The sequence below is a fragment of the Heteronotia binoei genome, chromosome 2, assembly GCF_032191835.1.
Source record: "Heteronotia binoei isolate CCM8104 ecotype False Entrance Well chromosome 2, APGP_CSIRO_Hbin_v1, whole genome shotgun sequence".
NCBI classification, from domain to species: Eukaryota; Metazoa; Chordata; class Lepidosauria; order Squamata; family Gekkonidae; genus Heteronotia; species Heteronotia binoei.
Genome location: NC_083224.1, coordinates 20,917,602 through 20,943,607, shown reverse-complemented (window position 1 = coordinate 20,943,607; position 26,006 = coordinate 20,917,602). Strand labels below are relative to the sequence as shown.

Genomic DNA, 26,006 nt, shown 5'->3' with positions numbered 1-26,006 from the left:
GAGACTCCTCGGGGAAGAGGAAAGCTGGGCGTAAAAAACCAACAGCAATTTCACACGAGGCTTGTTCCAGGTGGAGAGCCTTTTTGCTCCCAGGGCTTCTCTCCGTTTCGGCACGAGTTGCCCGGGAGCTGCAAGTGGGTGAGGTTTCTGCTTGCTGCAGAATGGCGTGCCAAGACTGAAGAGGAAGACTGCCGATTTATACCCCGGCTCTTCTCTCTGAATCAGAGCGGCTCACAATCTCCTTGACCTTCCTCCCCCACAGCAGACACCCTGTGAGGTGTGTGGGGCTGGAGAGGGCTCTCACAGCAGCTGCCCTTTCAAGGACAACCTCTGCCAGAGCTATGGCTGACCCAAGGCCATGCTAGCAGGTGCAAGTGGAGGAGTGGGGAATCAAACCCGGTTCTCCCAGATAAGAGTCCGAGCACTTCCTACACTACACCACTACACCAAACCGGCTCTCCCCAACTCACAGCTCCAGGGCAACTTTGTGCGAAAACGGAGAGAAGCGCCAGGATCCAAAGGACTCTCCACTCGGAACAAGCCCTAGTGTGAAATCGGTCGAAGTCTTCTTCCTCTTCTTGGTGTGGCTGCTAATGAAGTGCAATGGCTCCCAGATGGCAGGTTTTCCTCAGAGTTCTGCTGCCCCAGTAACCCCAGCAGAGCTCCTCTTCCCCGGACCGCCAGGGATTTTGCAATTTTTTTTTAAAGTAAACACTATACCAATATGTTTAACGGGCCCTCTGAATCCTCAGCAGTCTGTTTTTAGATGAAAGTAAGGCTCTCGTGACTTGCAGAGATATGTCCTCCCGCCTTTCCTCTCCCCAAGAGAAGAGACTAGAGATTTACTTTTTCAAAAACTGAAAGCTGGGAATTCAGAGCTAGTATAACGATGCTCTAGCGCTAATTAAAACATGACAACAAGAGACGGAAATCACCACCACGGGGAGAGTTTTCAGGGAAATGGCTGCTACGCGGGCTGGGAAAAAAAATCCACATTTCCCCATTTAGCCGCACAGCTGCCATGTAGGTTTTATTGCGATCTTTCTCAAAATTCCAGAGCCAAGCAAGTTTGCGAAAGATCAGAGAACAGCCAGAGAAACCCAAGGAGGTGCATGAATACACCCTGATGCTGCGGGGGAGCAGGAAGAAAACCCACTTCCCAGGAACACTCAACCCAAAGCAGATAACCAGTGTTCCCTCTACGCTGCGAAGTCTCGCGAGCGACAATTCTACTTTGTGAGTTACTGGCATTAAAGTTATGAGCGACGGCACAAAGTAGTGTGTTCTGGAGTCATCCTTCCGAAGCGAAGTCAAAAATGTGTGAGCTGGAGGCTAAAAATCTGCGAGCTAGCTCACACTAACTCTGCTTGGAGGGAACTGCAGATAACCCAGGTGGACATAGCCACTGTCTTAAGACAGGACAGTGGCATGGGCTGGAGAGGAAGACAGGAATTCCCCTCTGCCTCCCACAGTATGGTCCCAAGCTGAATCGCGATAAGACACAGCTGTGATCTGCAAAGAATGAGACTCGAGCCCAGCAGAAATCAGCTCCCAGTGTCCCTTCTAACCAGGCCCGTAGCTACAGTGCGGTCCAAGGGGGAAAGGCTCATCCTTTCAAAAATACCTTCCAACTGTACGGCTCCTCCATTGGAGGGCCACCAATCTGTTCCCTTTGCTCACTGCCACTCTGGACAAGTAGCAGCATTGCTGCCGGTCTCTCTGCCACAAGAGGGACAACGTAAGAAAGGGCTGGAGGGAGCAGAGCTGATGTCACTGCCCAGGTGTAAGGGGGTTAGCCAGTTTGGTGTAGTGGTTAAGTGTGTGGACTCTTATCTGGGAGAACCGGGTTTGATTCCCCACTCCTCCACTTGCACCTGCTGGAATGGCCTTGGGTCAGCCATAGTTCTCGCAGAGGTTGTCCTTGAAAGGGCAGCTGCTGTGAGAGCCCTCTCCAGCCCCACCCACCTCACAGGGTGTCTGTTGTCGGGAGGAAGGGAAAGGAGATTGTGAGCCACTCTGAGATTTGGGGTGGAGGGCGGAATATAAATCCAACGTCGTCGTCTTCTTCTTCGCTTGTGGAACTCAAGGCAGCTTACAGTGCCGAGAGCCTAGGACCACCAAACCCGGTGGCCCTGTGCACCCCCCCCCCAACAACAACAAATCCTGCTGTGGGCCCAACCCCACATGAAATCTTGGTTACGGCCCTGCTTCTAACTCGGTCCTTAGGCTGCAAGTTCAAAGGAGTCCGCTGCTTTTAAAAAAAGAAAAGGGTTGAGGCACACCAAAGAGTATTTTGAACAGCTAGGGCAGATCAGGAAAGAAAAGAAAGCAGCCAATATGCTGTAGCCAACTGTACAGTTGCAAACTTAGAAGCATTTACTGGACCACTGTGACATGGCATCCATTCCAACCTGTCAGTAGGTGGCTGGTTTCTTTACCTACAAGCCGCCATGTACAATTAAGTTAAGGGGCATGTTTGGGAAACCCACAAATGTACCTGCAATCAAGAAGAAGACAACGACACTGGATTTATATCCCGCCCTCCACTCAGAGTGGCTCTGTCACAACTCAGGGGTGTCTTACCAATTGCTGCCACCAATGAGGTAAGGGATCCCCTTGAGAAGGCCCAGAGTTCCCTCCTAAGCCCTTGTAGCTTAGGCCAAATAATAGGTGTAAGGACCAGGCAGAGTGAACAACAACAAAAAGGTTTATTTTAAGATCAGTGCAATATAAACAAACAAGGTGCATAAAACAGTAAAAGGGTGAAGGGAAAAATAACCAAATGCCCTAACGTGTCTGAACTTACTGTCCCTAACTGTCTCAGTCAGACCTGGGCCTACTCACCCTTCCTCTAAGGGTGAGGGTCTCTCCCTGGCAGCAGCTCTTCCTCAGCTCTGCCTCCTAGGAAAAGAACACCCACTTTCTGGGCTCGGCCTTTATATATTCTCTTCCCAGGCCCCACCCCTCTCTGGGCCTGTTTCCCTCCGAAACCCTTGCTAACCAATCAGAGAGATAGAGGGGGTCCTGGGAAATGTAGGCTCTTCCCAGTACTCCTAAGCAGGCTTCCCTTGGCCTGCAGGCCTCACTAGGCCCAGGATCATGACAGGCTCACAATCTCCTTTATTTTCCTGCCTCACAACAGACACCCTGTGAGGTGGGTGGGGCTGGAGAGGGCTCTCACAGCAGCTGCCCTTTCAAGGACAGAGAGCGGCCTACAATCTCCTTTATTTTCCTCCCCCACAACAGACACCCTGTGAGGTGGGTGGGGCTGAGAGGACTCTCACAGCAGCTGCCCTTTCAAGGACAGAGAGCGGCCTACAATCTCCTTTCCCTTCCTCCCCCACAACAGACACCCTATGAGGTGGGTGGGGCTGAGAGGACTCTCACAGCAGCTGCCCTTTCAAGGACAGAGAGCAGCCTACAATCTCCTTTCTCTTCCTCCCCCACAACAGACACCCTGTGAGGTGGGTGGGGCTGGAGAGGGCTCTCACAGCAGCTGCCCTTTCAAGGACAGAGAGCGGCCTACAATCTCCTTTCCCTTCCTTCCCCACAACAGACACCCTATGAGGTAGGTGGGGCTGAGAGGACTCTCACAGCAGCTGCCCTTTCAAGGACAGAGAGCGGCCTACAATCTCCTTTCTCTTCCTCCCCCACGACAGACACCCTGTGAGGTGAGTGGGGCTGGAGAGGGCTCTCACAGCAGCTGCCCTTTCGAGAGGGGCCTACAATCTCCTTTCCCTTCCTCCCCCACAACAGACACCCTGTGAGGTGGGTGGGGCTGAGAGGGCTCTCACAGCAGCTGCCCTTTCAAGGACAGAGAGCGGCCTACAATCTCCTTTCCCTTCCTCCCCCACAACAGACACCCTGTGAGGTGGGTGGGGCTGGAGAGGGCTCTCACAGCAGCTGCCCTTTCGAGAGCGGCCTACAATCTCCTTTCCCTTCCTCCCCCACAACAGACACCCTGTGAGATGGGTGGGGCTGAGAGGACTCTCACAGCAGCTGCCCTTTCAAGGACAGAGAGCGGCCTACAATCTCCTTTCCCTTCCTCCCCCACAAGATACACCCTGTGAGGTGGGTGGGGCTGGAGAGGGCTCTCACAGCAGCTGCCCTTTCAAGGACAACCTCTGCCAGAGCTATAGCTCACCCAAGGCCATTCCAGCAGCTGTAAGTGGAGAAGTGAGGAATCAAACCCGGTTCTCCCAGATAAGAATCCGCATACTTAACCACTACACCAAACTGGCTCTCGTCAAGGAAGGTCAAAGCTCCTTTTCTGTGTGCACCACAGCAGCAATCAGGATTGAGCATGGGGTTGTGTTGTGTCTTGCAACTTGGTCCCTGAATGCACAACACAGCGCGCACGCGTGCGCACAGAGGTGACCAGTGGGAGACCGCAGGTCGCCGGACGTAAAGATGAAAATACACTCCGTCTATGAAGATCTGTGGCAGGAAGTTTAACTGGCCAGGATTGGACCTGGCCAGGTAAGAGGATTGATCTGGGATATGTATATAATCGGGGACCCGGCCCTGCCATGCTCTCTTGGTGAAGTATTCGCCAATAAAGCATGTTGCCTTATACAAGTCTAGTAACTCAGTACATTACATTTGCCAGCTTCCAGCTAAGGGCCCCGAGATCACCGGGAAATACAACTGATTTCCAGACTACAGTGATCAGTTCCCCTGAGGGGAGAGGCTGCTTTGGTGGCTGGACTCCAGGGCGTGCTATCTCACTCCCGTTCCCCAACTCTGCCCTCCGCAGGCTGCACCCCCCAAATCCCCAGGATTCTTCAGCCGGGAAATGGCAACCCTGATTTGGGTACTCCACACGCAGGAGTTTAGAAGCCACACATCTTTAGGGTTGCCAAGTCCAATTCAAGAAATATCTGGGGACTTCGGGGGTGGAGCCAGCAGCAAGGTTGTGACAAGCATGACTGAACTCTAAAGGGAGTTCTGGCCACCACATTTTAAGGGACCACACACCTTTTAAATGCCTTCCCTCCATTGGAAATAATGGATAGGGGCACCTTCTTTTGGGACTCATAGAATTGGACCCCGTAGTCCAATCCTTTTGAAACTTGGGGGGTATTTTGGGGAGAGGCACTAGATGCTATGCTGTATGAATCGGTCTCCACAGGGAATAATGGAGTTCCCAGCAGACATTTCTCTTCCCGCCCCTGCCGCTTTCTGATAACCCTGAAGCAGGGGGAGGGCCTCCAAACCGGGGGATCCCCTGCCCTCACCTGGGGATTAGCAACCCTACAAATCTTGTCTGAGTGGGATACAGGACACAGGGGTAGGCCCCCTGACCCAGCCTGTGTACTCTGTGAAGGGTATAGATTGCAGTGCATTAAAGGCAGAGTGTAGAACAATATCAGCAATAGCAAATCATTGGGGAACTAGTATAACCAAGGTCTTGATTACAAGAAGTCACTTTTAGCAAAGGAATAAACAGGGAAGGTTCAGCACATTCTTTGCTGAAGATACAAAAGTAGCCTTGGCCATTACCCATTATCAGGGGTCATTTGGGCTGCCAAGCCCCCAGGCCAGATAGGGTTCTCCCACCCTGGAGATTCCCAACCCGTCGACCCATGCCAGCCGCTCTAGGCATTTCTGGGAAAACTCTATGGTTTTCCCGGACACTCTAGCAATTTGGGAGGCCGGAGGCTGTGGGGGACTTGGCAACCCTAGGAATCATTTTGTAGAAAAATAGGTGGTAGAGCTCATTATCATAATTCATTAGCATATGCTGCCTCCCCCCGCCCAGTCAAAAGCAACCTGATGCAAGAAAAGAGAGCCCTGGGCAAGTGAAGCCTGCTTGGGCTGGCTAGAGATCCAGCCAACCCAAGCAGGCCTCGCTCGTAGGGTTGCCAAGGCCTCTTCATCCCCCAGCAAGGGACATTTGCGTGAACAATGTGCGCGCAATGAAATGACGTCACCCAGAAGTGACACCATCAAAATGGCGGCGCCCGTGCGGGGCCGCTCTAGGTGTTTCCGGGAAAACTATGGTTTCCCCGGATGCTCTAGCCATTTGGGATATTGGGATGCAAAGAAGATGACCACATGGCCCAGGATTTAAAAAGAAAAATCAGAGAAATATCACTGCCACCTCTTCTACAATAGAGTTTTACCTCCCAAATGGCTAGAGCGTCTGGGAAAAACCATAGTGTTTTCCCAGAAACACCTAGAGTGGCCCTGCATGGGTGCCGCCATTTTGATGACGTCACTTCCGGGTGACATCATCTCATCAGCGATGCAGGGGTAGGTTCCCCCCACCGGCCCAATGTGGGCTGGTGGGATGAGAACCTCCCGGGCAGGAGATTTCCCGCCTGGACCGTGGGCTTGGCAGCAGTACTCTCCTAATCCAGGGATTGTTATGCAATGGACCTGCTATTCAATGAACAAGGTTTGTGGGAGGAAGAAGGGGAACCCTCAAAAAGGTTCAGGAGCTGTGCTCCTGTGAGGTCCTGCTGAATCTGAGGCTTCCCTATTATCATCTACATACAAGATTCATTTAAACAGGGGACGGTGGCTCAGTGGTAGAACATCTGCTCGGGAAGCAGAAGGTCCCAGGTTCAATCCCTGGCATCTCCAAAAAAGGGTCCAGGCAAATAGGTGTGAAAAACCTCAGCTTGAGACCCTGGAGAGCCGCTGCCAGTCTGAGAAGACAATACTGACTTTGATGGACCAAGGGTCTGGTTCAGTAGAAGGCAGCTTCATTTGTTCATATCTCCTTTAGGGGAAGGACGGTGGCTCAGTGGTAGAGCATTTGCTTGGGAAGCAGAAGGTCCCAGGTTCAATCCCTGGCATCTCCAACTAAAAAAGGGTCCAGGCAAATAGGTGTGAAAAACCTCAGCTTGAGACCCTGGAGAGCCACTGCCAGTCTGAGAAGACAGTACTGACTTTGATGGACCAAGGGTCTGGTTCAGTAGAAGGCAGCTTCATTTGTTCATATCTCCTTTAGGGGAGGGACGGTGGCTCAGTGGTAGAGCATCTGCTTGGGAAGCAGAAGGTCCCAGGTTCAATCCCTGGCATCTCCAAAAAAGGGTCCAGGCAAATAGGTGTGAAAAACCTCAGCCTGAGACCCTGGAGAGCCGCTGCCAGTCTGAGAAGACAATACTGATTTTGATGGACCAAGGGTCTGATTCAGTATAAGGCAGCTTCATACGTTCATATGTTCATAAACCTCCCGGAGCAAAAAAAAAAGAAAAAGGTACAAAAATATGAAATGCAACACATAAATTACCTTGGAAACCACCTAGCATGCTCCATCCAGGGGTCATCTCCACGCTCCCAGTTCCTTAAAGCACCGTCACAATAGAAGCAGCGCACATAATCTCCATCACCTGAAAAACAACAGCAGTTTTGAGGCACTTAACAGCATCTCAAAAGAGCAACAGTGGCACAGAAGTCTCACAGCGCTGGTCATCTTGCTTTGCTAGCATTCATTCTGGAGTCTCACAATGGGCATATCATGATGCAAAGAAGATGACCGCATGGCCCAGGATTTAAAAAGAAAAATCAGAGAAATATCATGCCACTGTTTATTGTATGTTTTATGAAATGTTGTTAGCCGCCCTGAGCCTGCCTCGGTGGGGAAGGTGGGATACAAATAAAATTTCTTATTATTATTATAGTATGATAAGCATCCAGTTGCAGGTCTTAAGGCAATGACTTGGATCCGGCCAAGTTTTTTCCCCCATACTCTCCTTATTATGCCTCCATCCTATATAACTTTTGTTGATGCAAATGGTTTCCAGAGCAACCTTTCTGATAGACAAAGGACTAGGGTTGTCCATCCCCAGGTGGGGGCAGGGGATCCCCTGGTTTGGAGTCCCTCCCCCTGCTTCAGGGTCATCAGAAAGCGGGGAGGGGGTGGGAAATGTCCACTTGGCACTCTGTTATTCCCTATGGAGACTGATTCCCATAGAAAATAATGGAGAATTGAGCTGTGGGTATCTGGGGCTCTGGGGGGGGCTGTTTTATGAGGTAGAGGCACCAAATTTTCAGCATAGTATCCAGTGCCTCTCCCCAAAATACCCCCCAAGTTTCAAAAAAATGGACCAGGGGGTCCAATTCAATGAGCCCCCAAAGAAGATGCCCCTGTCCATTATTTCCAATGGAAGGAAGGCATTTTAAAAGGTGTGTGGTCCCTTTAAGTGTGATGGCCAGAACTCCCTTTGGAGTTCAGTTATGCTTGTCCCACCCTTGCTCCTGGCTCCACCCTCAGAGTCCCCAGATATTTCTTGAATTGGATTTGGCAACCCTACAAAGGACTCCCTCTCCCTTACCATAAGAGCAGAACGTCAAGCCCACACGTTCAGTTATGGCATATGTCATGATCCTGGGCCTAATAAGGCCTGCAGGGCCCAGGGAAGCCTGCTTAGGAGTACTGGGAAGAGCCTACATTTCCCAGGATCCTGTCTATCCCTCTGATTGGGTGGCAAGGGGTTTGGAGGGAAACTGGCTCAGAGAGGGCTGGGGCCCGGGAAGAGAGTCTCAGAGTGGCTCACAATCTCCTTTATCTTCCTTCCCACAACAGACACCCTGCGTGTGGTTGGGGCTGAGAGAGCTCTGACAGAGGTGCCCTTTTAAGGACAACTCTGTGAGAGCTATGGCTGACCCAAGGCCATTCCAGCAGCTGCAAGTGGAAGCGTGGGGAATGAAACCCAGTTCTCCCAGATAAGAATCTGCACACTTAACCACTACGCCAGGCTTTAGTTGTGGGGGTGGGGAAGAAGTGCAGAATGGATCCAACCTTATAATATTTTATATGCCGCCTTTCTTTCTTCATGGGGCCAGAATGCACCAGGAGTATCTCATGCAGACGCTGCTTAGCTTCCAGCAAAGCAGCTGCGATCATTGCATACTCTAAGAATACCCTGGGACCAAAAGTTTTCTGACTAGGTATGTCCATTCACAGACACTTTCATACACGCTAAATAATGCAATTTCAGTCCCGTGACCGTTTGCAAGTGAATGTTGCCATGTCACACAGTAAAATCTAGTTGCAAAGTGGATTGAAAGCATGTTGTTGTGCATGCATGAAAGCGCCCTGGGAAAGAAAGCACAACAGCAGCAAAGGCACGGCCACAAAAACACAAAGGCCCAATAACCAGTCAAACAAAGCACTGACTCAAACCCCCCTTGCGGAAGCTGTACCTGTGTTCATAATGGCTATTAGTACATCTGCATTCGAGACTGCATTTGCTCTGCACTAAAAACAGCAGAACTCTGAGCTGCCTTAGTGTTCGTGTTGTGAAAAAGTGCTTGTTTAACAAAAAGGAGAGTCCTTTTTAGAAGAAGACGACTGCAGATTTATACCCTGCCCTTTTCTCTGAATCAGAGACTCAGAACAGCTTACAATCTTCTTTATCTTCTTCCCCCACAACAGACACCCTGTGAGGTAGGTGGGGCTGGGAGGGCTTTCCCAGCAGCTGCCCTTTCAAGGACAAATCTTATGAAAGCCATGGCTGACCCAAGGCCATTCCAGCAGGTGCAAGTGGAGGAGTGGGGAATCAAACCCGGTGCTCCCAGATAAGAGTCCGCACACTTAACCACTACACCAAACTGGCTCTCGTTAAAGCCAGTCGTTGGAAGAAGGGAGCAAAGAACCCTGCAGAGAACTTAATCCCAAGCCTCCCAAGATCTTTTTTCAACCTCTGGTTTCTTTCAGCAGACATTTGTTTATTTAAATGCATTTTTTCCCTCACACTTTCTCCTAGGGGCATACTTGCTACTCCTCTCCGCCATTTTATCCATCTCTAACCACCCTGTAGATGGGTTAAGGCCGAGACAACAAGTGGCCCAAGGTCACCCAGTGACCTTTATGCAGGGTTGGGATTTGAACCCAGGACAGCGTTATTTCATAGGTCAGTCAGAAGCATAACACACACACCAACCTTAGTCTAGAGTCAGAAGCATGGTGTGGTGGTTAGAGTAAAGGACTAGGAGACCCAGGTTTGAACCACCCCCACCCCCAACCCCACCATGGAAGCTTGTTGAGTGATCTTCAGCCACTCACACGCTGTCTGCCTAACCTAATTCACAGAGTTGCTGCTAGGGTTGCCAAATCCAATTCAAGAAATATCTGGGGACTTCAGGAGTAGAGCCAAGAGACTTTGGGGGTGGAGTCAGAAGACATTGGGGGTGGAGCCAGAAGCAAGGATGTGACAAGCACAATTGAACTCTAATGGGAGTTCTGGGCATCACATTGAAAGGGACCGCACACCTTTTAAATGCTTTTCCTCCATTGGAAATAATGAAGGATAGGGGCACCTTCTTTTGGGGCTCACAGAATTTGACCCCTGGTCCAATGTTTTGGAAACTTGGAGAGCCTTTTGAGGAGAGGCATTGAATGCTATGCTGAAAAAATAGGCACTTCTATCTTAAAAAACAGCCCTCCTAGAGCCCCAGATAATGGTGGTTCAATACTCTATTATACCCTACGGGAATCAGTCTTCATAGGGAATAATGGAGTTCCCAGCAGACATCCCCCCCCCCCACTTTCTAATGATCCTGAAGCAGGGGGAGGGCCTCCAAACTGGGGGATCCCCTGCCCCCACCTGGGGATGGGCAACCCTAGTTGCTGCTCTCAGGATAAAATGGAGGAGAGGAGAACCCTTTGTGTCTCTTTGAGAGCCAGTTTGGTGTAGTAGTGGTTAAGTGTGCGGACTCTTATCTGGGAGAGCCGGGTTTGATTCCCCACTCCTCCACTTGCAGCTCCTGGAATGGCCTTGGGTCACCTGTAGCTCTGGCAGAGGTTGTCCTTGAAAGGGCAGCTGCTGTGAGAGCCCTCTCAGCCCCACCCACCTCACAGGGTGTCTGTTGTGGGGGGGAGAAGATATAGGAGATTGTAAACCGCTCTGAGTCTCTGATTCAGAGAGGATGGGGTATAAATCTGCGGTCGTCATCTTCTTCTTCTTCCCTCACCATTTGGGAGAAAGGCGGGGCGAAAATGAAGCAAATCAACAAACAGTGGTGCCCAGAGATATCTAGCTGGGGTATGATGGAGTCAAAACGCTTGGCCTGCTGTCCAATATGGAAACACCGTTCTTACCTGTGTAGAAGAAGCCTGCTCTGGCCAATAGCTCAGGAGGCACCTGAGCATAAGATGGCCAGGTGTCAAACGTCACCAACCGATCGCCTTCCGTCTCCATTTCTGGGTATTCCGGGGAGCTGTCTAGGAGGGCCTCTTCCATGCCTAAACTTTGCAGCATGCCAAGAAACTGTCCATCCACGCAGTCCCAAATCTCCCTATCAGGCAGCCCTCCCCTAGCAGCCTTGTGCCGGATGAAAGGACACCTAGGGAAGAACTTCTTGTGCTCTACTACTGGGTCATCCTCTGGAAGCCAGTCGTACAACTCCCCGCCACAGCAGAAACACTCCACTCGATCCCCAGGGCCCACAAAGAAGAAGCCGGCTGCGGCCAGAGCAGCTGGAGAAATGGCGGCACTGGCTGGCCAGCGCTGGAACGTCCTTAACCGTGCCTCTTCTGACCTCATGCTGGACTCAGTTCTGCTCCTACCATCCTCAGAAGAGTTCTCCCCCATTTCCCAGCTCCGAGAGAAGAGCTTAGTCAATACACGAGCAGCTAGATGGGCTGTCGTTGCAATGAGATGATCCCTCATGCTGTCAGCCTGCATCCTTTGGCCCCCCCTGTTGGCTCTGCCTACTGTGAATTCTGGAAAGCTTCACAACTCAATAGCCAAACAGGCTTCGGAACAGCAGACAAACGGGTTTCTGTTTTTTCTACGGCCAGCTGATCGCTGTTGTCGCTGCTACTGGACAATTGCCGCTTTTCTGCCTAATTCTTCTTGTGCCTGAACAGAGAAGAGAGAGAATTTTCACACTGGATTACTGAGAAGCCCAAATGGGCTGTTTTTATCCCCACCCCAGGAATCTGGCAACAAAGTTTTTACAAGAACACAAGAACAAAAATTCAGCCATCCTGTGTAATATGTAACACTGAACAGATGGCAGAGAAGATGATGATGATATTGGACTTATATCGCACCCTTATATTCTGAATTTCAGAGTCTCAGAGTGGTCACAATCTCCTTTATCTCCCCCTGCCCCACAACAGACACCCTGTGAGGTGGGTGGGGCTGAGAGGGCTCTCATAGCAGCTGCCCTTTCAAGGACAACCTCTGCCAGAGCTATGGCTGACCCAAGGCCATTCCAGCAGGTGCAAGTGGAGGAGTGGGGAATCAAACCCGGTTCTCCCAAATAAGAGTCTGCACACTTAACCACTACACCAAACTGGCTTTTCTCAAACTATACTTGCTCTGTTTGAAGGGTCAAGCTAGCTTAAAGATCAATATGATCAAAAACATATTTATTGTGTACACAGTAGCGAATATTAAGATTAAAAAACGAACAATCTAAAGATCAGACTTCAATGAACATTAACATTGAGCTTGAAATAAGCTATAGTCATTTACTAGAAGGTTTTCCTATGGTCATTTTATAGCCACCCAGTGACCACAAGAACAAATATCTTTTTCCATGATGTTGGATCAGGCCAATGGCCCCTCCAGTCCCACACCCTGTGTCACACAATGGCCAAAATAGACAGGGACAGAACTCCAGAAGCCCTCTAACTGTGGCCCCCTAAGCACCAAGAATACAGAGCATCACTGCCCCAGACATAAGAACGTAAGAGAAGCCATGTTGGATCAGGCCATCCAGCTCAACACTCCCTGTCTCATAGTGGCCAAAACCCAGGTGCCATCAGGAGGTCCACCAGCAGGGCCAGAACTCCAGAAGCCCTCCCACTGTGCCCCCCACCCAAGCACCAAGAATATGGAGCATCAATGCCCCCAGTAGAGTATTCCTTCTATAGCTTGTGGCTAATAGCTACTGATGGACCTCTGCTCCATGTTTATCCAAACCCCATTTGAAGCGGTTTGTGCTTGTTGCAGCCACCAATTTATGCAGCAGTGAAGGAATTGGTGAAGTAGGAGAGCAGATGAAAAGAACGTTTTGCTCCCATACAAGAGTCCTGTCGGAGTGGAAGGATTGCAAAGTTCTGCACTGCATCAAATAATTTGAGACCCTTATTAAGATTCTGCAGTGCCCCCAACCCCTGAAAAACAAGCTCAAGTTTGGTCAGGAGTAAGGTTCATTTAGTAGGGCTGCCAACGAGGCTAGAGAAAAATATCCAGATCCTTTAACGAAGGCTTAATAATAATATGTGACATGGGGGCAAATGAGTCTTTTTGAGGCATGGGAGTAAATAGCTGCCCACCCCCCTGCCCCAATTTCTTCCGGTTTTCCTCTCTCTTCGTATCTCTACACGGGGATTTACATTATCTCTTTTACATCCAAGTGAAGTATAACCTTCCATTGTTATTAATCCTCTGATTAACAATCTTACCTCTTCAGACAAAGCTTCATTTAATAGAGCATTTAACACCGAGCTTTCCCAGGACCCAGGCAACAGTCAAAGGAAGATCTACACACACCATTATCTTCTCTGCCTATTAAACCCACATAGGGAAACTACAATATTCCACAATCAAATCACAACACTCACCAAATAAATCTTCACAACTCAACAAACCACAAAATCAACTTCAGTATACTGTACAAAATCTCCTGTGCACAGCCAGCGTATCTCCACAAAACTAATTTTTAAGCATTCACCTAGAATTAAACAGTTTTAGCACTATCCCACTGCTAGCCAGCAACACACATATGCAAAACATCTGTTTCTGGACCACTTTTAAGGCCACAGCCCCACCCAAATCATTAACAACCTTCAGCAATTATTGCTCCTTTTAAAGCTGCAGGTGGTTTTAAACCTAATTTTTAGACACAACTCACACTTTCACACATGCTAAATAGTGTACTTTCAATCCACTTTATAACTGGATTTTACGGTGTAAAATCTTAGAATCATAGAGTTGGAAGGACCTCCAGGGTCATCTAGTCCAACCCCCTGCACAATGCAGGAAACTCACAAATACCTCCCCCTAAATTCACAGGATCTTCATTGCTGTCAGATGGCCATCTAGCCTCTGTTTAAAAACCTCCAAGGAAGGAGAGCCCACCACCTCCCGAGGAAGCCTGTTCCACTGAGGAACCGCTCTAACAGTCAGGAAATTCTTCCTAATGTTGAGCCGGAAACTCTTTTGATTTAATTTAACCCATTGGTTCTGGTCCTGCCTTCTGGGGCCACAGAAAACAATTCCACACCCTCCTCTATATGACAGTCCTTCAAGTACTTGAAGATGGTGCTCATATCACCTCTCAGCCGCTTCCTCTCCAGGCTAAACATCTCCAGCTTCTTCAACCTTTCTTCATATGCAAAATGGCAAAATTTTTGTCCTAGCTCAGGAAAAATGGCCACAGAGCAAGCTAATTTATGCAGTAGCTCACACCTCTAATGCCAGTAGCTCACATCTTTAATTCCAGTAGCTCACAAAGTAGAATTTTTGCTCACAAAACTGCACAGTTTAGAGGGAACATTGCCTGTGAGGTAGGTGGGGCTGAGAGAGCTCTGACAGAAACCGCTATTTGAGAGATCACCTCTGACAAAGTGCTCAGGGGTGGAATTCTATGCTCAGGTTGGAATTCTAACAAGAGCTCCTTTGCATTTTAGGCCACACCTCCCTGATGTAGCCAATCCTTCAAAAGCTTACAAGGCGTTTTGTAAGCTCTTGGAGGACTGGCTACATCAGGAGTGTGTGGCCTAATATGCAAAGGAGCTCCTGCTAGAATTCCATCCCTGGTTATGCCTGACCCAAAGTCATTCCAGTAGTTGCACGTGGAGGAGTGGAGAATCAAACGCGATCCTCCCGGATAAGAGTCCGTGCACTTAACCAAACTGGAATAAAGGGCGGTAGCTCAGTTGAGGAGCCTTTGTTTGGCATTCAGAAGGACCCGGGTTCAGTTCCCAGCATCTCCAGTTAAAAAGATCAGATAGGTGGTGAAATGAAAGACTTCCACCTGAGACCAAGGGGAAATCTCTGCCTGTCTGAATGGACAAATATTGATCTTGATGGATCAAGGGTCTCCGTTCCTATGGCAGCTTCATGCGTGTGGCCATATATTATTGTCTTGATTAATTAGAGTGGACTAGGTACAAAATGACCTCAAGCTGCATCAAGGATTATTTGGATAAATAACATGTATTAACTTTGCAACGTAGGGACTGTCACATCTTCTGTCTGCTCCCTTCCAAGAGATCTTTGTGTTCCAATTAGCCCTAGAGGAAGGTCTGAATCACTGCCGGCTTTTATATTTCCTACAGGAGAGCTGCCATTATGTCATGGGCGTTTGCCACCCTGCATGCCTGCCAGCTTGCAGCCTGGAGAATGTCAAAAAAGGATATCAACGGATGGAGGGAATCTTCCTAGAAGCAAAGCCCACTGAATGCACAAATAATTCTATTTGAATGCAGAGACATAACATTAGGATTCTTTGTGTCAATTGTATGTCAGTGTAACAAAGCAGGAGTCCAGTAGCAACTTTAAGACCCAACAAAGTTTTATTCAGAATGTAAGCTTTCGTACGCAAGCATATTAGGGTTGCTAAGTCCAATTCAAGAAATATCTGAGGGCTTTGGGGATGGAACTAGGAGACACTGGGGCAGAGCTAGGAGCAAGGCTGTGACATGCATAACTGAATTCCAAAGGGAGTTCTGGCCATTACATTTAAAGTGACTGCACACCTTTTAAATGCCTTCTCTCCTTTGGAAATAATGAAGGATAGGGACACCTTCTTTTGGGGCTCATAGAATTGGACCCCCTAGTCCAATCTTTTTGAAACTTGGGGGGTATGTTGGGGAGAGGCACTGAATGCAATGGTGAAAATTTGGTGCCTCTACCTCAAAAAACAGCTCTCCTAGAGCCCCAGATACTCACAGATCAATTCTCCATTATACCCTATGAGAATCGGTCTCCATAGGGAATAATGGAGTGCCCAGCAGACATTTCCTCCCCCTCCTTCGCTTTCTGATGACCCTGAAGCTGGGGGAGGGCCTCCGAACCAGGGGATCTGGGGATTGGCAAGCCTTATGCACACTTCTTTGGACAATGGAATGAGGTACGTGAGCAGAGCTACATATAGCTGGTGGGCAGTGGTTTAGAATGCAAAGTAGTACAACGTTAGAATCCAATGGCAAAATAGTGAAATTAACAAACTTAAAGAGCATTTGGTCTGGATAGCATTTGGGTGGGAAACCAATAGGAAATAACAAAAGCTGCCTGTTAATTGCTCTATTGCTTACAAGTCTGGGTTAAACAAAGGTATAACAGCTATTGAAGACTGAACACCAGGGCTTTTTTTGAGCAGGAACGTAGTTCTGGCTGGCTTAAGGGGTGTGCCCTAATATGCAAATGAGTTATTGCTCGCCTTTTTCTACAAAAAAAGCCCTATGTGAAACAATGATGACATCAAGGGGTGTGGCCTAATATGCAGATACATCCCTGCTGGCCTTTTTCTACCAAAAAAAGCCCTGCTGAACACCACTGAAGGGAACAAAACGTGCAGAACAGAAACCTCCCTGAAGAAACATAAGACAGTGTGTCTTCAATAGCATAAAACACCCGGAGAAAAAAAATACAACTACATTATCATTGCTCTTCTAAAGCTTAATTCCCCTCCATTTTTCAGTCAAATCTACTACATTTGCCAAAACCAGAATGCGCTTTGTTGTGTCTGGTGTTCATCCCGGAAGGTACAGCACAGCGCACCTGTGGGTGGTGTCTGGAAGGGACGAACGCAGCCCGCCTATGACGATCAGTGGACCAGGAGGGGGAGGAACCTCAGCCAATAGAAGAGAGGCTTGGCTCAGTAGCTCTGCTGTGGGATTGAGATAACCTGGCAAAGCAAGCTCTCCATCCCCCCCTTCCTCCCCAAAGGAGGATCATCAGCCAGTGGAGAAAATTGAGGCTTTGCTCTGTAGCTCCTGTGTGCTTGAGCAAGCCTGGCAAAAGAAGGAAGCAAAAGAGAGGGAAAAGAAAGTAGATGACAGCCACCTGTGGGTGGTGTCTGGAAGGGATGAACGCAGCCCGCCTATGACGATCAGTGGCGGGAAGCTTAACTGGCCAGGATTGGACCTGACCAGGAAGAAGGTTGTTCCGGGAAATGTATATAACGGGACCCGGCCCCACCATGTTGTCTTTGTGATGTACTTGCTAATAAAGCATGTTGCTATCTGAACGTCTCCGACATTGGTACATTACACTGGCGAAGAGGATGGGATTCCGGTGAGCTGAGAGCAGCCTCCAGCCGCCTGCAAGCCCTGCGATCCGAGCTCTAGTGCTCCTGCGGCCGAGGTCATGGCTACTGCTCCCGGACAAACCCTACCGGCATTCAACGTTGCCCAGCCCGACTTATGGGAATCATGGGTGGACCAGATCAACTACTACATAGAGCTGCACATAATAGAGGCAGCAGCAGAGAAGAAGGCGCTTCTCCTGAGTTTGTGCGGGGTGGAGACCATCCAGCTGATGAAACGAGTCATCACGCCAACCACCCTCACAAGGGCAGCCTATGACCAGCTGGTCAAGGCGATGACGAATCACATGGCGCCCCAGCCATCCCATCTCACACACAGGCACGCGTTCTACATGAGACAGCAGAGACAATCTGAGTCCGCCGCCGAGTATCTTGCAGAGCTCCGTGGATTAGCCCTGAGATGCGATTTCACGGGGGACCTGGAAGAGATCCTGCTGGACTGAAAGTTGCTAGCATACGAGAACAAAGACATCGACCTCACAAAAGCACTCCGACAGGCAACCGCCTTCAAACAGATGCACACCAGCCCATTCGCGAACCAGGCCACCACTGCCTTGATCTCAGACGGCTCCGACGAGGAAGGGCCACATCAGCTTTGCCACCAGCCACACAGCGGGCTGAAACACCAAACCGACCACGGACAGCAGAGAAGCAAAGCACCAAGTGTGTCAGCTGTGGGGACCCACACAAGTGCCGAGACTGCCCCTACTGTAATGCGGAATGCAGAAGCTGCGGAAAAGTGGGCCACATCGCCCGAGATTGCAGGGCCAGACAGACCCAACAGGAGGCCCCAGTCCACAAACCACGACTTGACAGACGCACACACGATGGCCGCAAACAGCATCCAGGTAATGAACTTGCCCCAGGACACCCCCGACAAGGTCAAAGTGCAGGTCTTGATCGAGGGGGGTCCCTGCCTGATGGAATTGGACATGGGATCCTCCATCTCCATTATTTTGGAGGAGACCCTCAATAAACTCTGCTCCCACAACCGGCTGGCCCTGTGGCCCGCAGAGTTCATATTGCGGGACTTTCAAAAGAATCCAGTGCAGATCATGGGGTGGGCCAGAGTTAGGGTGGAGTTCAAAAATTTTAAAGGGGCCCTGGACATTCTTGTGGTGAAACGCCGGCTCACCACCCTATTGGGATTGGCTTGGTTTAAGCCCCTGGGTATCAAAATTGTAGGGGCAGACCACATAAAGGCCCACAATTTTGACCAGGTGTGCCGGGAGTTCCCGGAAGTATTCAATGGGGCTCTGGGAACGTTCAAGGGGCCACCTATCACGTTGCAGCTGGACCCCACGGTTAGGCCTTTAAGGCTGAAGGCTTGGCGGGTTCTGTTTGCACTTTAGCCAAAAATCGAAGCTGAATTGGACCGCCTCGTGGCCCAGGGGGTGCTAGAGCCCGTCTCCCACACCACTTGGGAAACCCCCATAGTCAACTTAGTCAAGCCGAATGGGGACATGCGCATCTGTGCAGACTACAAATGCACAATTAATAAAGCACTACAGGACCACCCATACCCCATCCTGGAGGTCAGCCATGTCCTCGCCTCCCTGGCCGGTTCAAAGATTTTCGGGAAGTTGAATTTGGCCCAAGCATACCAACTACTTCTGGTGGATGAGTAAACAGCTGAGGCTCAGACCATTGTTACGCACCAGGGGGCTTTCAAGGTGCGGAGGCTACAATTTGGGGTCAGCGTGGCTCCGGGAATTTTCCAAAGCTTAATGGACTCTCTCCTTAAAGGGATTCCCGGAGTACAACCCTTTTTCGATGACGTTTTGATAGCAGCACCTGATGCCGACGAGTTCTGCAGCCGCCTTCAAGAGGTGTTTCGCTGTTTCTAGAATGTGGGTCTCAAAGTGAAGTGGGAGAAGTGCTTGCTTGGGGTGCCAAGGGTGGAGTTCCTGGGGTTTGCAGTGGACGCCGTGGGAATTCACCCAATGGACAACCAGACCAGGGCGATAGTACAGGCCCCGGCCCCCACTTGCAGGGTGGAGCTACAACATTTTTTGGGGCTCCTGAACTTTTACCACTCATTCTTGCCCCACAAAGCAGCCCTGGCCGAACCCCTACACAGACTCCTAGATAAGGGTGCCCCATGGGTCTGGGGGGAAAAGCAGGCCGCGGCCTTTCAGGCAGTCAAGGACATCTTGATTTCAAATGAGGTACTCCACCATTTTGACGAGTCCCTCCCTGTGATTTTAGCATGCGATGCTTCCCCTTACAGAGTGGGCACCATCCTGGGCCACCAACTCCTGGGCGGGAGAGAGGTCCCCGTGGCCTATTACTCTCGCACTTTGATCCAGGCTGAGCGCAACTACGCTCAAATAGATGAGGAGGCATTTGCAATCGTGGTGGGCGTATACAAATTCAACAACTACCTGTATGGTAGGCGCTTCACGATTGCCATAGACCACAAGCCATTGCTCGGTCTACTCATCCCAGACTGCCAGACACCGCTGATCCTGTCGCAGCAAGTCCTGCAGTGGAACGAGTTCCTCAACTCATAAACCTACAAGCTCATCTACCGCCCCAGCAAGGCAATGGGCCACACAGACGCCCTCAGCTGCCTTCCGCTGCTGTAGATGGACCTAGATCCGGCCCCAGCCCACCACGTGATGCTCCAGGAGTTTCTGCTGGAGCAGCCCCTCCATGCAGTGGAGGTAGCCAGGTCCACGGGCAGAGACCACATCCTTGCATGCATTTTGGACTGGGTGAGGAGGGGTTGGCCACGGGCAAATTGGACGCTTCATTCAGACTGTTTGTTTCCCGCCTGGAAGAACTCTCCTTACACAAAGGGTGTATCCTTTGGGGCAACAGAGTGGTGGTCCCTCCCCCACCCCGGAAGCAAGTGCCTGAAGCCTTGCATGAGATGCACCCAGGGATGAAAGCTCTGAAAGCTCTGGTGTGAAGCTATGTATGGTGGCCGGGAATAGATGAAGATATTGAGGGGTGGGTTAGGAGGTGCCCGCCCTGCCATGAGTCCCGGCTGAATCCGCCCAGCGCCCCCATTCACTGCTGGGAATCCAATCGGGTGCCATGGCCCCAGCTACACTTAGACTTTGCGGGGCCATAAAGGGGCAAATATTCTTTATCTTGGTGGATGCTTACACAAAGTGGCTGAAGGTCATCCCAGTCGCTTCCACCTCCATTGCGGCCACAATCAGAGCCTTATGGAGGGTTTTTTGCACCCATGGAATCCCTGATACCATAGTGATGGTTAACGGCACTGTGTTTACTTCCCGGGAGTTCCAGGAATTCCTGAATAGGTACCTCATCCGTCACATATGGTCCCACTCTTACGAGGTCTCATCGGAAGGGGGGCAGCTCCTCCGCAGACACATAGACCAACTCCACCGCCGCACCCTGCCGGAGGAACCGGCAAGGCCAGGGGGAGTGGAGAACCAGGAGAGCACGGGACCACCGCAAGAAGCAACCCTGCCGAGGTTGCTGGTGGAGGAGCCTTACAGGACGGGGGCGATATCTCCGCAGGATTGAGACAACGATCTGCCGACTGCAGCCCAAAGTGAGGAACCAGTGGTTACAGAACCCCAGGCAGCAGCCCCAGCTCGAACCTCGGTGATCACTCAGAGAGCAGCAGCCGCCCGCTCATTTGAAAGACTATGTATCTTGAACTGTGGGGGAGGAGTGTTGTGTCTGGTGTTCATCCTGGAAAGTACAGCACAGCGCACCTGTGGGCGGTGCCTGGAAGGGACGAACGCAGCCCGCCTATGACGATCAGAGGCGGGAAGTTTAACTGGCCAGGATTGGACCTGACCAGGAAGAAGGTTGTTCTGGGAAATGTATATAACAGGGGACCCGGCCCCACCATGTTGTCTTTGTGATGTACTCACTAATAAAGCATGTTGCCATCTGAACGTCTTCGATATCAGGAAATTACAAGCTTAATAGCACCTTTGCGAATCATTAGCACCCACCCACCCCCAGAATACACCTACTCTGACCTCTGGCTGCAGACAGACGTTTTGAGGTATTGAGAGCCCCCCCCCCCCAAAAGGCCAGAATCCCCTCTCTCAGCCCAGTTCTAAAATCTTTGTTTTTCCATTGTGCAAAAGTAGTTTTTTCACTCCTTTTCTGAACGTGTGAAGCCAAACACGTTGGTCTTTGACAGGTTGTGAATGATACAAGTCACCAGGGGACAAAAGTGTCTTCTAAATCAGAGAAATGTAACATGACCCGCTGTGAAGTGACTGGTGGGTGAAGAGAACAGTCACCTGTGACCTCTCTCTCTCACGGTCAAAGCAAATGGAACATCTCCCTTTGATTTAAGCATCCTTGCTACATTTCACTCTTCAAATTACACATGCAAAGTGGGTTTTTTCCTGTTTACTTGCTATTATCTGCCCTTCCCTTATTAAAACTTGATTCATTCAAATCTAAGAATATGGTTTTAGTCCATTGAAGGTAGGTTCCTTAGAGATTTCAGCGTGGGATGGTATTAATAGCATCTAGTTCCATGTAACGTGAGTTTGTTTAGAATGCCTCAGAATCGGGCATTTATTCTGGCCTTTTTTGACAACACAGATAACAACTTTACTGGATCACACTAAAAATCCATTTGATCCAGTAACTTGTTTTCTGTAAGACACCTAGATGCAAAGCCCAGTTAGGACAAGAATGCAATAGCTCTTTCTCCTATCCTGCTAACCCTCCAAGCTGCATCCAGTAATAATCAGGTGACACTTTTGAAAGGGGATTGTTTTTGGAGCATTACTTCATTCTCTTTTTTCCTCTCAGGTGCTTCAGAACTGGATACTTGGATGTGTTCCTTTATTCTCAGTTTACAGAAACTATTTCCTTCATGGATACTTCAGAGGCTTGCTGTAAAGGGTTCATTTTGTAGAAAAAGAGGTGCCAGAGCTTATTGGCACAACTTATTTGCATATGCCACACATCCCTGACATCACCGGAAGGTGTACTAAATTATATCAGCTCAGCATCTACCTTAAAATGCCTCTTGAATTATAATTGTCTTCAAAAAACCTTACTCCCATCATAGCTTTTAATATTACTATTTCCTATGTGACAATGGCTTGATGAAGATTTCCATCTGTCTGCTTTATATGTTTTAGTTTTTCCCCCATTTTTTGTGGGGGGAAATATTAGAAAGTTTGATGTGATGTACTTCACTCTGAGCCTCATGGGGGAATGGGCGGAATATAAATAAACTACTACTACTACTATTACTACTACTAATAATAATAATAGTTTGTCAAATTTTAAGAGTTCAGCAAAATTTTCACAGGGGGTTTGAACAATGGAGCCCAAAAGCAAGTATTTTTGGGAATGGAGGATAAGAAAAGAAAGAGCACAATAAAATTTAAAAGTTCCAGAGCTCTGCTCCTGTGAGCTCCTGCCCAAAATGAGACCAGGCTGTAATGTAACCTCACTTAAACAGACAGAGAGCTAGTGTGGCATACGGGTTAGGATTATGAAACTAGGATCCTGAAGACCCAGGTTCAAACCCTACTCTTGCATGGGTTTGCTGCGTAACCTTGGGCAAGTCACGCTTGCTCAGACTAACCTACCTTGCAGGGTTGTTGTGAGGATAAAACGAAGGGGAGGAGAATGATGTAAGGTGTTTTGGGTCCCTATTGGAGACAAAAGTGGGACATAAAAACAATTAAATTTGCTGCAAGTTCATCGTGTTTAGGATGGCTTGTGTAGGGAGGGATATAATACAAAATAAAAAAATATATTATATGTACAGAAGACCCATAAGGAGAGTATGGAAGCAGACGCCTCCATTACTGCCTTCCATCAGTGGTATTCAGAGTGTCACTATCCCTGGAGATTCCATTTAGCCATTGTAACTAACACTCATTCCACCTTATTTTCTAATCCTTTTAAAAGCCAACTAAACCAGTGGCCACTCCTACATTCTAAGGCAGAAAATTGCATGTGTGAAGGACCGGTTAAGGACGAAGTGCTTCCTTTTGTCTGTCCTCAATCAACTTCATTGGGTGCTCCAGAGCTGTTGTCTTATGCCGGAGGAAGAAAAAGTTCTCTCCATGCTTTCTCCAAGCTCAGACATAATTTGATATCTATCTGAAGAAGTGAGCTATGACTTCACAGAAACTTGTGTTGACATGTTACTACTTTTTAAGGTTTCAGTCCAGTGTCATCTTTACGACCAACATTTAATTCTAGGTATAAGCTTTTGTCTGCATGCACACTTCTTCAGATAGCGCGCATGCACACAGAAGCTCATATCTTAAATAAAACTTTGTTGGTCTTAAAAGGTGCCACTGGACTCAAAACTTTGTTCCAGTGCTTCAGAACAGGGCTACCCATCTGAATCTAGTTATTAAGGTGACACTAGAATTTTATTTTGCTACTCCTTAGCAATAATTTCATAGACCTAGAGTTACCAGATGTTATCTTTTTAGAGGACATGTCCTCTTTTTGTGTGTGTGTCTGTCCTCTTTTGAGCTCTTTCAAAAAATGGATAAAAATGCCCTCTTTTGGGGTTGGAATGTAAGGCATATTCCTAAGTAGCAATGATCGCAGCTTAAACAGTAGAGGTATTTAAAATGAAATTTGTCATAGTGATCACAGGTTTGAAGTAGTCAGTCAGGAAATATGTCTTTTTTTGCTTTTCGAAATATGGTAACCCCAACACAGGGTACTGCAGTCTATACCCAGCTTGCTGGGGAGAAAGTGTAGATGACTGGGGAAGGCAACGGCAAACCACCCTGTAAAAAGTCTGCCATGAAAACATCGTGATGTGACATCACCCGAGTTGGAAACGACTGGTGTTTGCACAGGGGACTACCTTTACCTTTTTAACACAGGGTTGTCAAACTCATTTGTTATGAGGGCCGGATTTCACATAAATGAGACCTTGTCTGAGCTTGGAGAAAGTGCAGAGAGAACTTTTTATATCTCTGGCATAAGACAACACCTCCGGAGCACACAATGAAGTTGAGAGCCAGTTTGCTGTAGTGGTTAAGTGTGCGGATTCTTATCTGGGAGAACCGGGGTTGATTCCCCACTCCTCCACTTGCAGCTGCTGGAATGGCCTTGGGTCAGCCATAACTCTCAGAGGTTGTCCTTGAAAGGGCAGATGCTGTGAGAGCTCTCAGCCCCGCCTACCTCACAAGGTGTCTTTTGTGGGGGAAGAAGATAAAGGAGATTGTGAGCTGCTCTGAGACTGATTCAGAGAGAAGGATGGCGTATAAATCTGCAGTCTTCGTCGTCTTCTTGTTGGGCTGAGCCATGTTGGGTCAGGCTGTGTGTGTGTACCTATTTTAGATTAGGTAGCAGAGATATAAACTTTATAAAGGACACAAACACAACTAAAGATTTTTTTTTAAACTTAAAACATGTTTAAAACATTAGCACTTGGTCTTAAAAGTGCTTTCTTTGTATCTCTCCCATGTGATCCAGGGAACTGGGTGAAGGAAGCTCTGGCTCTTTCCTTCCTTCCTTCCCCAGGGGACCAGGAGGGGGAGGAACCTCAGCCAATAGAAGAGAGGCTTGGCTCAGTAGCTCTGCTGTGGGATTGAGATAACCTGGCAAAGCAAGCTCTCCATCCCCTTTCCTCCCCAAAGGAGGATCCTCAGCCAGTGGAGAAAATAGAGGCTTTGCTCTGTAGCTCCTGTGTGCTTGAGCAAGCCTGGCAAAAGAAGGAAGCAAGAGAGAGGGAGAAGAAAGTAGATGACAGCCAGTTGCTTGGGGGGCCTGATTGGCCCCTGGGGCCGCATGTTTAGCACCCCTGTCCTAACAGATCCCAGTTTAGTCCCTCTCCTTTCTTGGCATGTTTCGTTTTCGAAGGCTGAAGCTTGCAGAGGTATCACAAGCGTTTGCGGTTTTCCTTCCAGAATGAAAACAAATTCGGTTTCTTTTCCTTTGGAATTCTTATTGTTCCTTCCCATCCTTTCCAGGAAAAGCCTTCGCGAACTCACGACTTTTCAGGGGCCATGGGGTGAGAAATGGGGTGAGGCCTTCTGCTCTTCCTCTGACTCGGTCCATGGAAATCCAACCGGTGCAGTCTTTCCTTTCACCGCACTGGCTCTCCTTGCCACACCCGTTGCATTTCTGCCTCCGCCGCACACAAGGCCCCCTTGCTTGAGACCTATTTAAGATTAGGTAGCAGAGATATAAACTTTATAAAGGAGACAAACACATTTAAAAAAGATAATTTTAAAAAACTTAAAAATAAAACATGCTTAAAACATTAGCACTTTGTTGTCTTAAAGGTGCTTTCTTTGTATCTCTGCCATGGGATCCAGGGAACTGGGCAAAGGAAGCTCTGAAGACATATTTCCTGCGAGCAGGCAAGGCAGCAGAACCTATTTTCCCGCCTGTACTAAGAGAGGTGAAACCGGCTCTTCTCCATAGCTGAGGTAAAATTAACAGACTATCCCATTCCCTCAGCCGGTTCTTTATCCCTATTGGCTCTGGGTGAGCCCGCCTGCTCGTCCTGTCAATCAATCCACCAACACCCCCTCCCCCTGTCGAGTGAACGAATACGGCGGTTTAGGCGGGAACTTAAAAAAAAAAAAACCCTGACGGACTAAAAGAGGGCGGGGCAACATGGACGGAACCCGTCGCTCGTGCCCTCTCCGTTACGCATGCGCAGCGGGGAAATGCCGTTTCTTCCTTTTCCTTCCTGTGTGCGGCGACGGAGTAGGATAGGCTCCTTCCCCCCCCATCTCCATCTTTCCCGGCATGCCCCGCGCGGCAGAGCCGCTGACGTCATCGCTGCCCGGCCCGCGCCGCCATTGGAGTTCGAAGGC

The 26,006-nt window shown here is 49.1% G+C and overlaps 1 protein-coding gene across 3 annotated transcripts in view; it reads right to left on the bottom strand.

Annotated features, from left to right (window-relative positions):
* The window catches only part of BIRC7 (baculoviral IAP repeat containing 7), a 31,983-nt gene extending 18,232 nt beyond the window's left edge, over positions 1-13,751 (bottom strand). For 2 of the 3 annotated variants that reach the window (XM_060230651.1, XM_060230653.1), the window contains exons 1-3: positions 13,532-13,751; positions 11,054-11,816; positions 7,241-7,340 (exon numbers count right to left, since the gene is read on the bottom strand). In XM_060230651.1, coding sequence (XP_060086634.1) covers positions 7,241-7,340; positions 11,054-11,639 — 686 coding nt within the window. In that variant the 5' untranslated portion in view covers positions 11,640-11,816; positions 13,532-13,751. The remainder of the gene's footprint in view (positions 1-7,240; positions 7,341-11,053; positions 11,817-13,531) is intronic. The other variant, XM_060230652.1, reaches the window with a different exon arrangement.
* Positions 13,752-26,006: the final 12,255 nt, after the last annotated feature.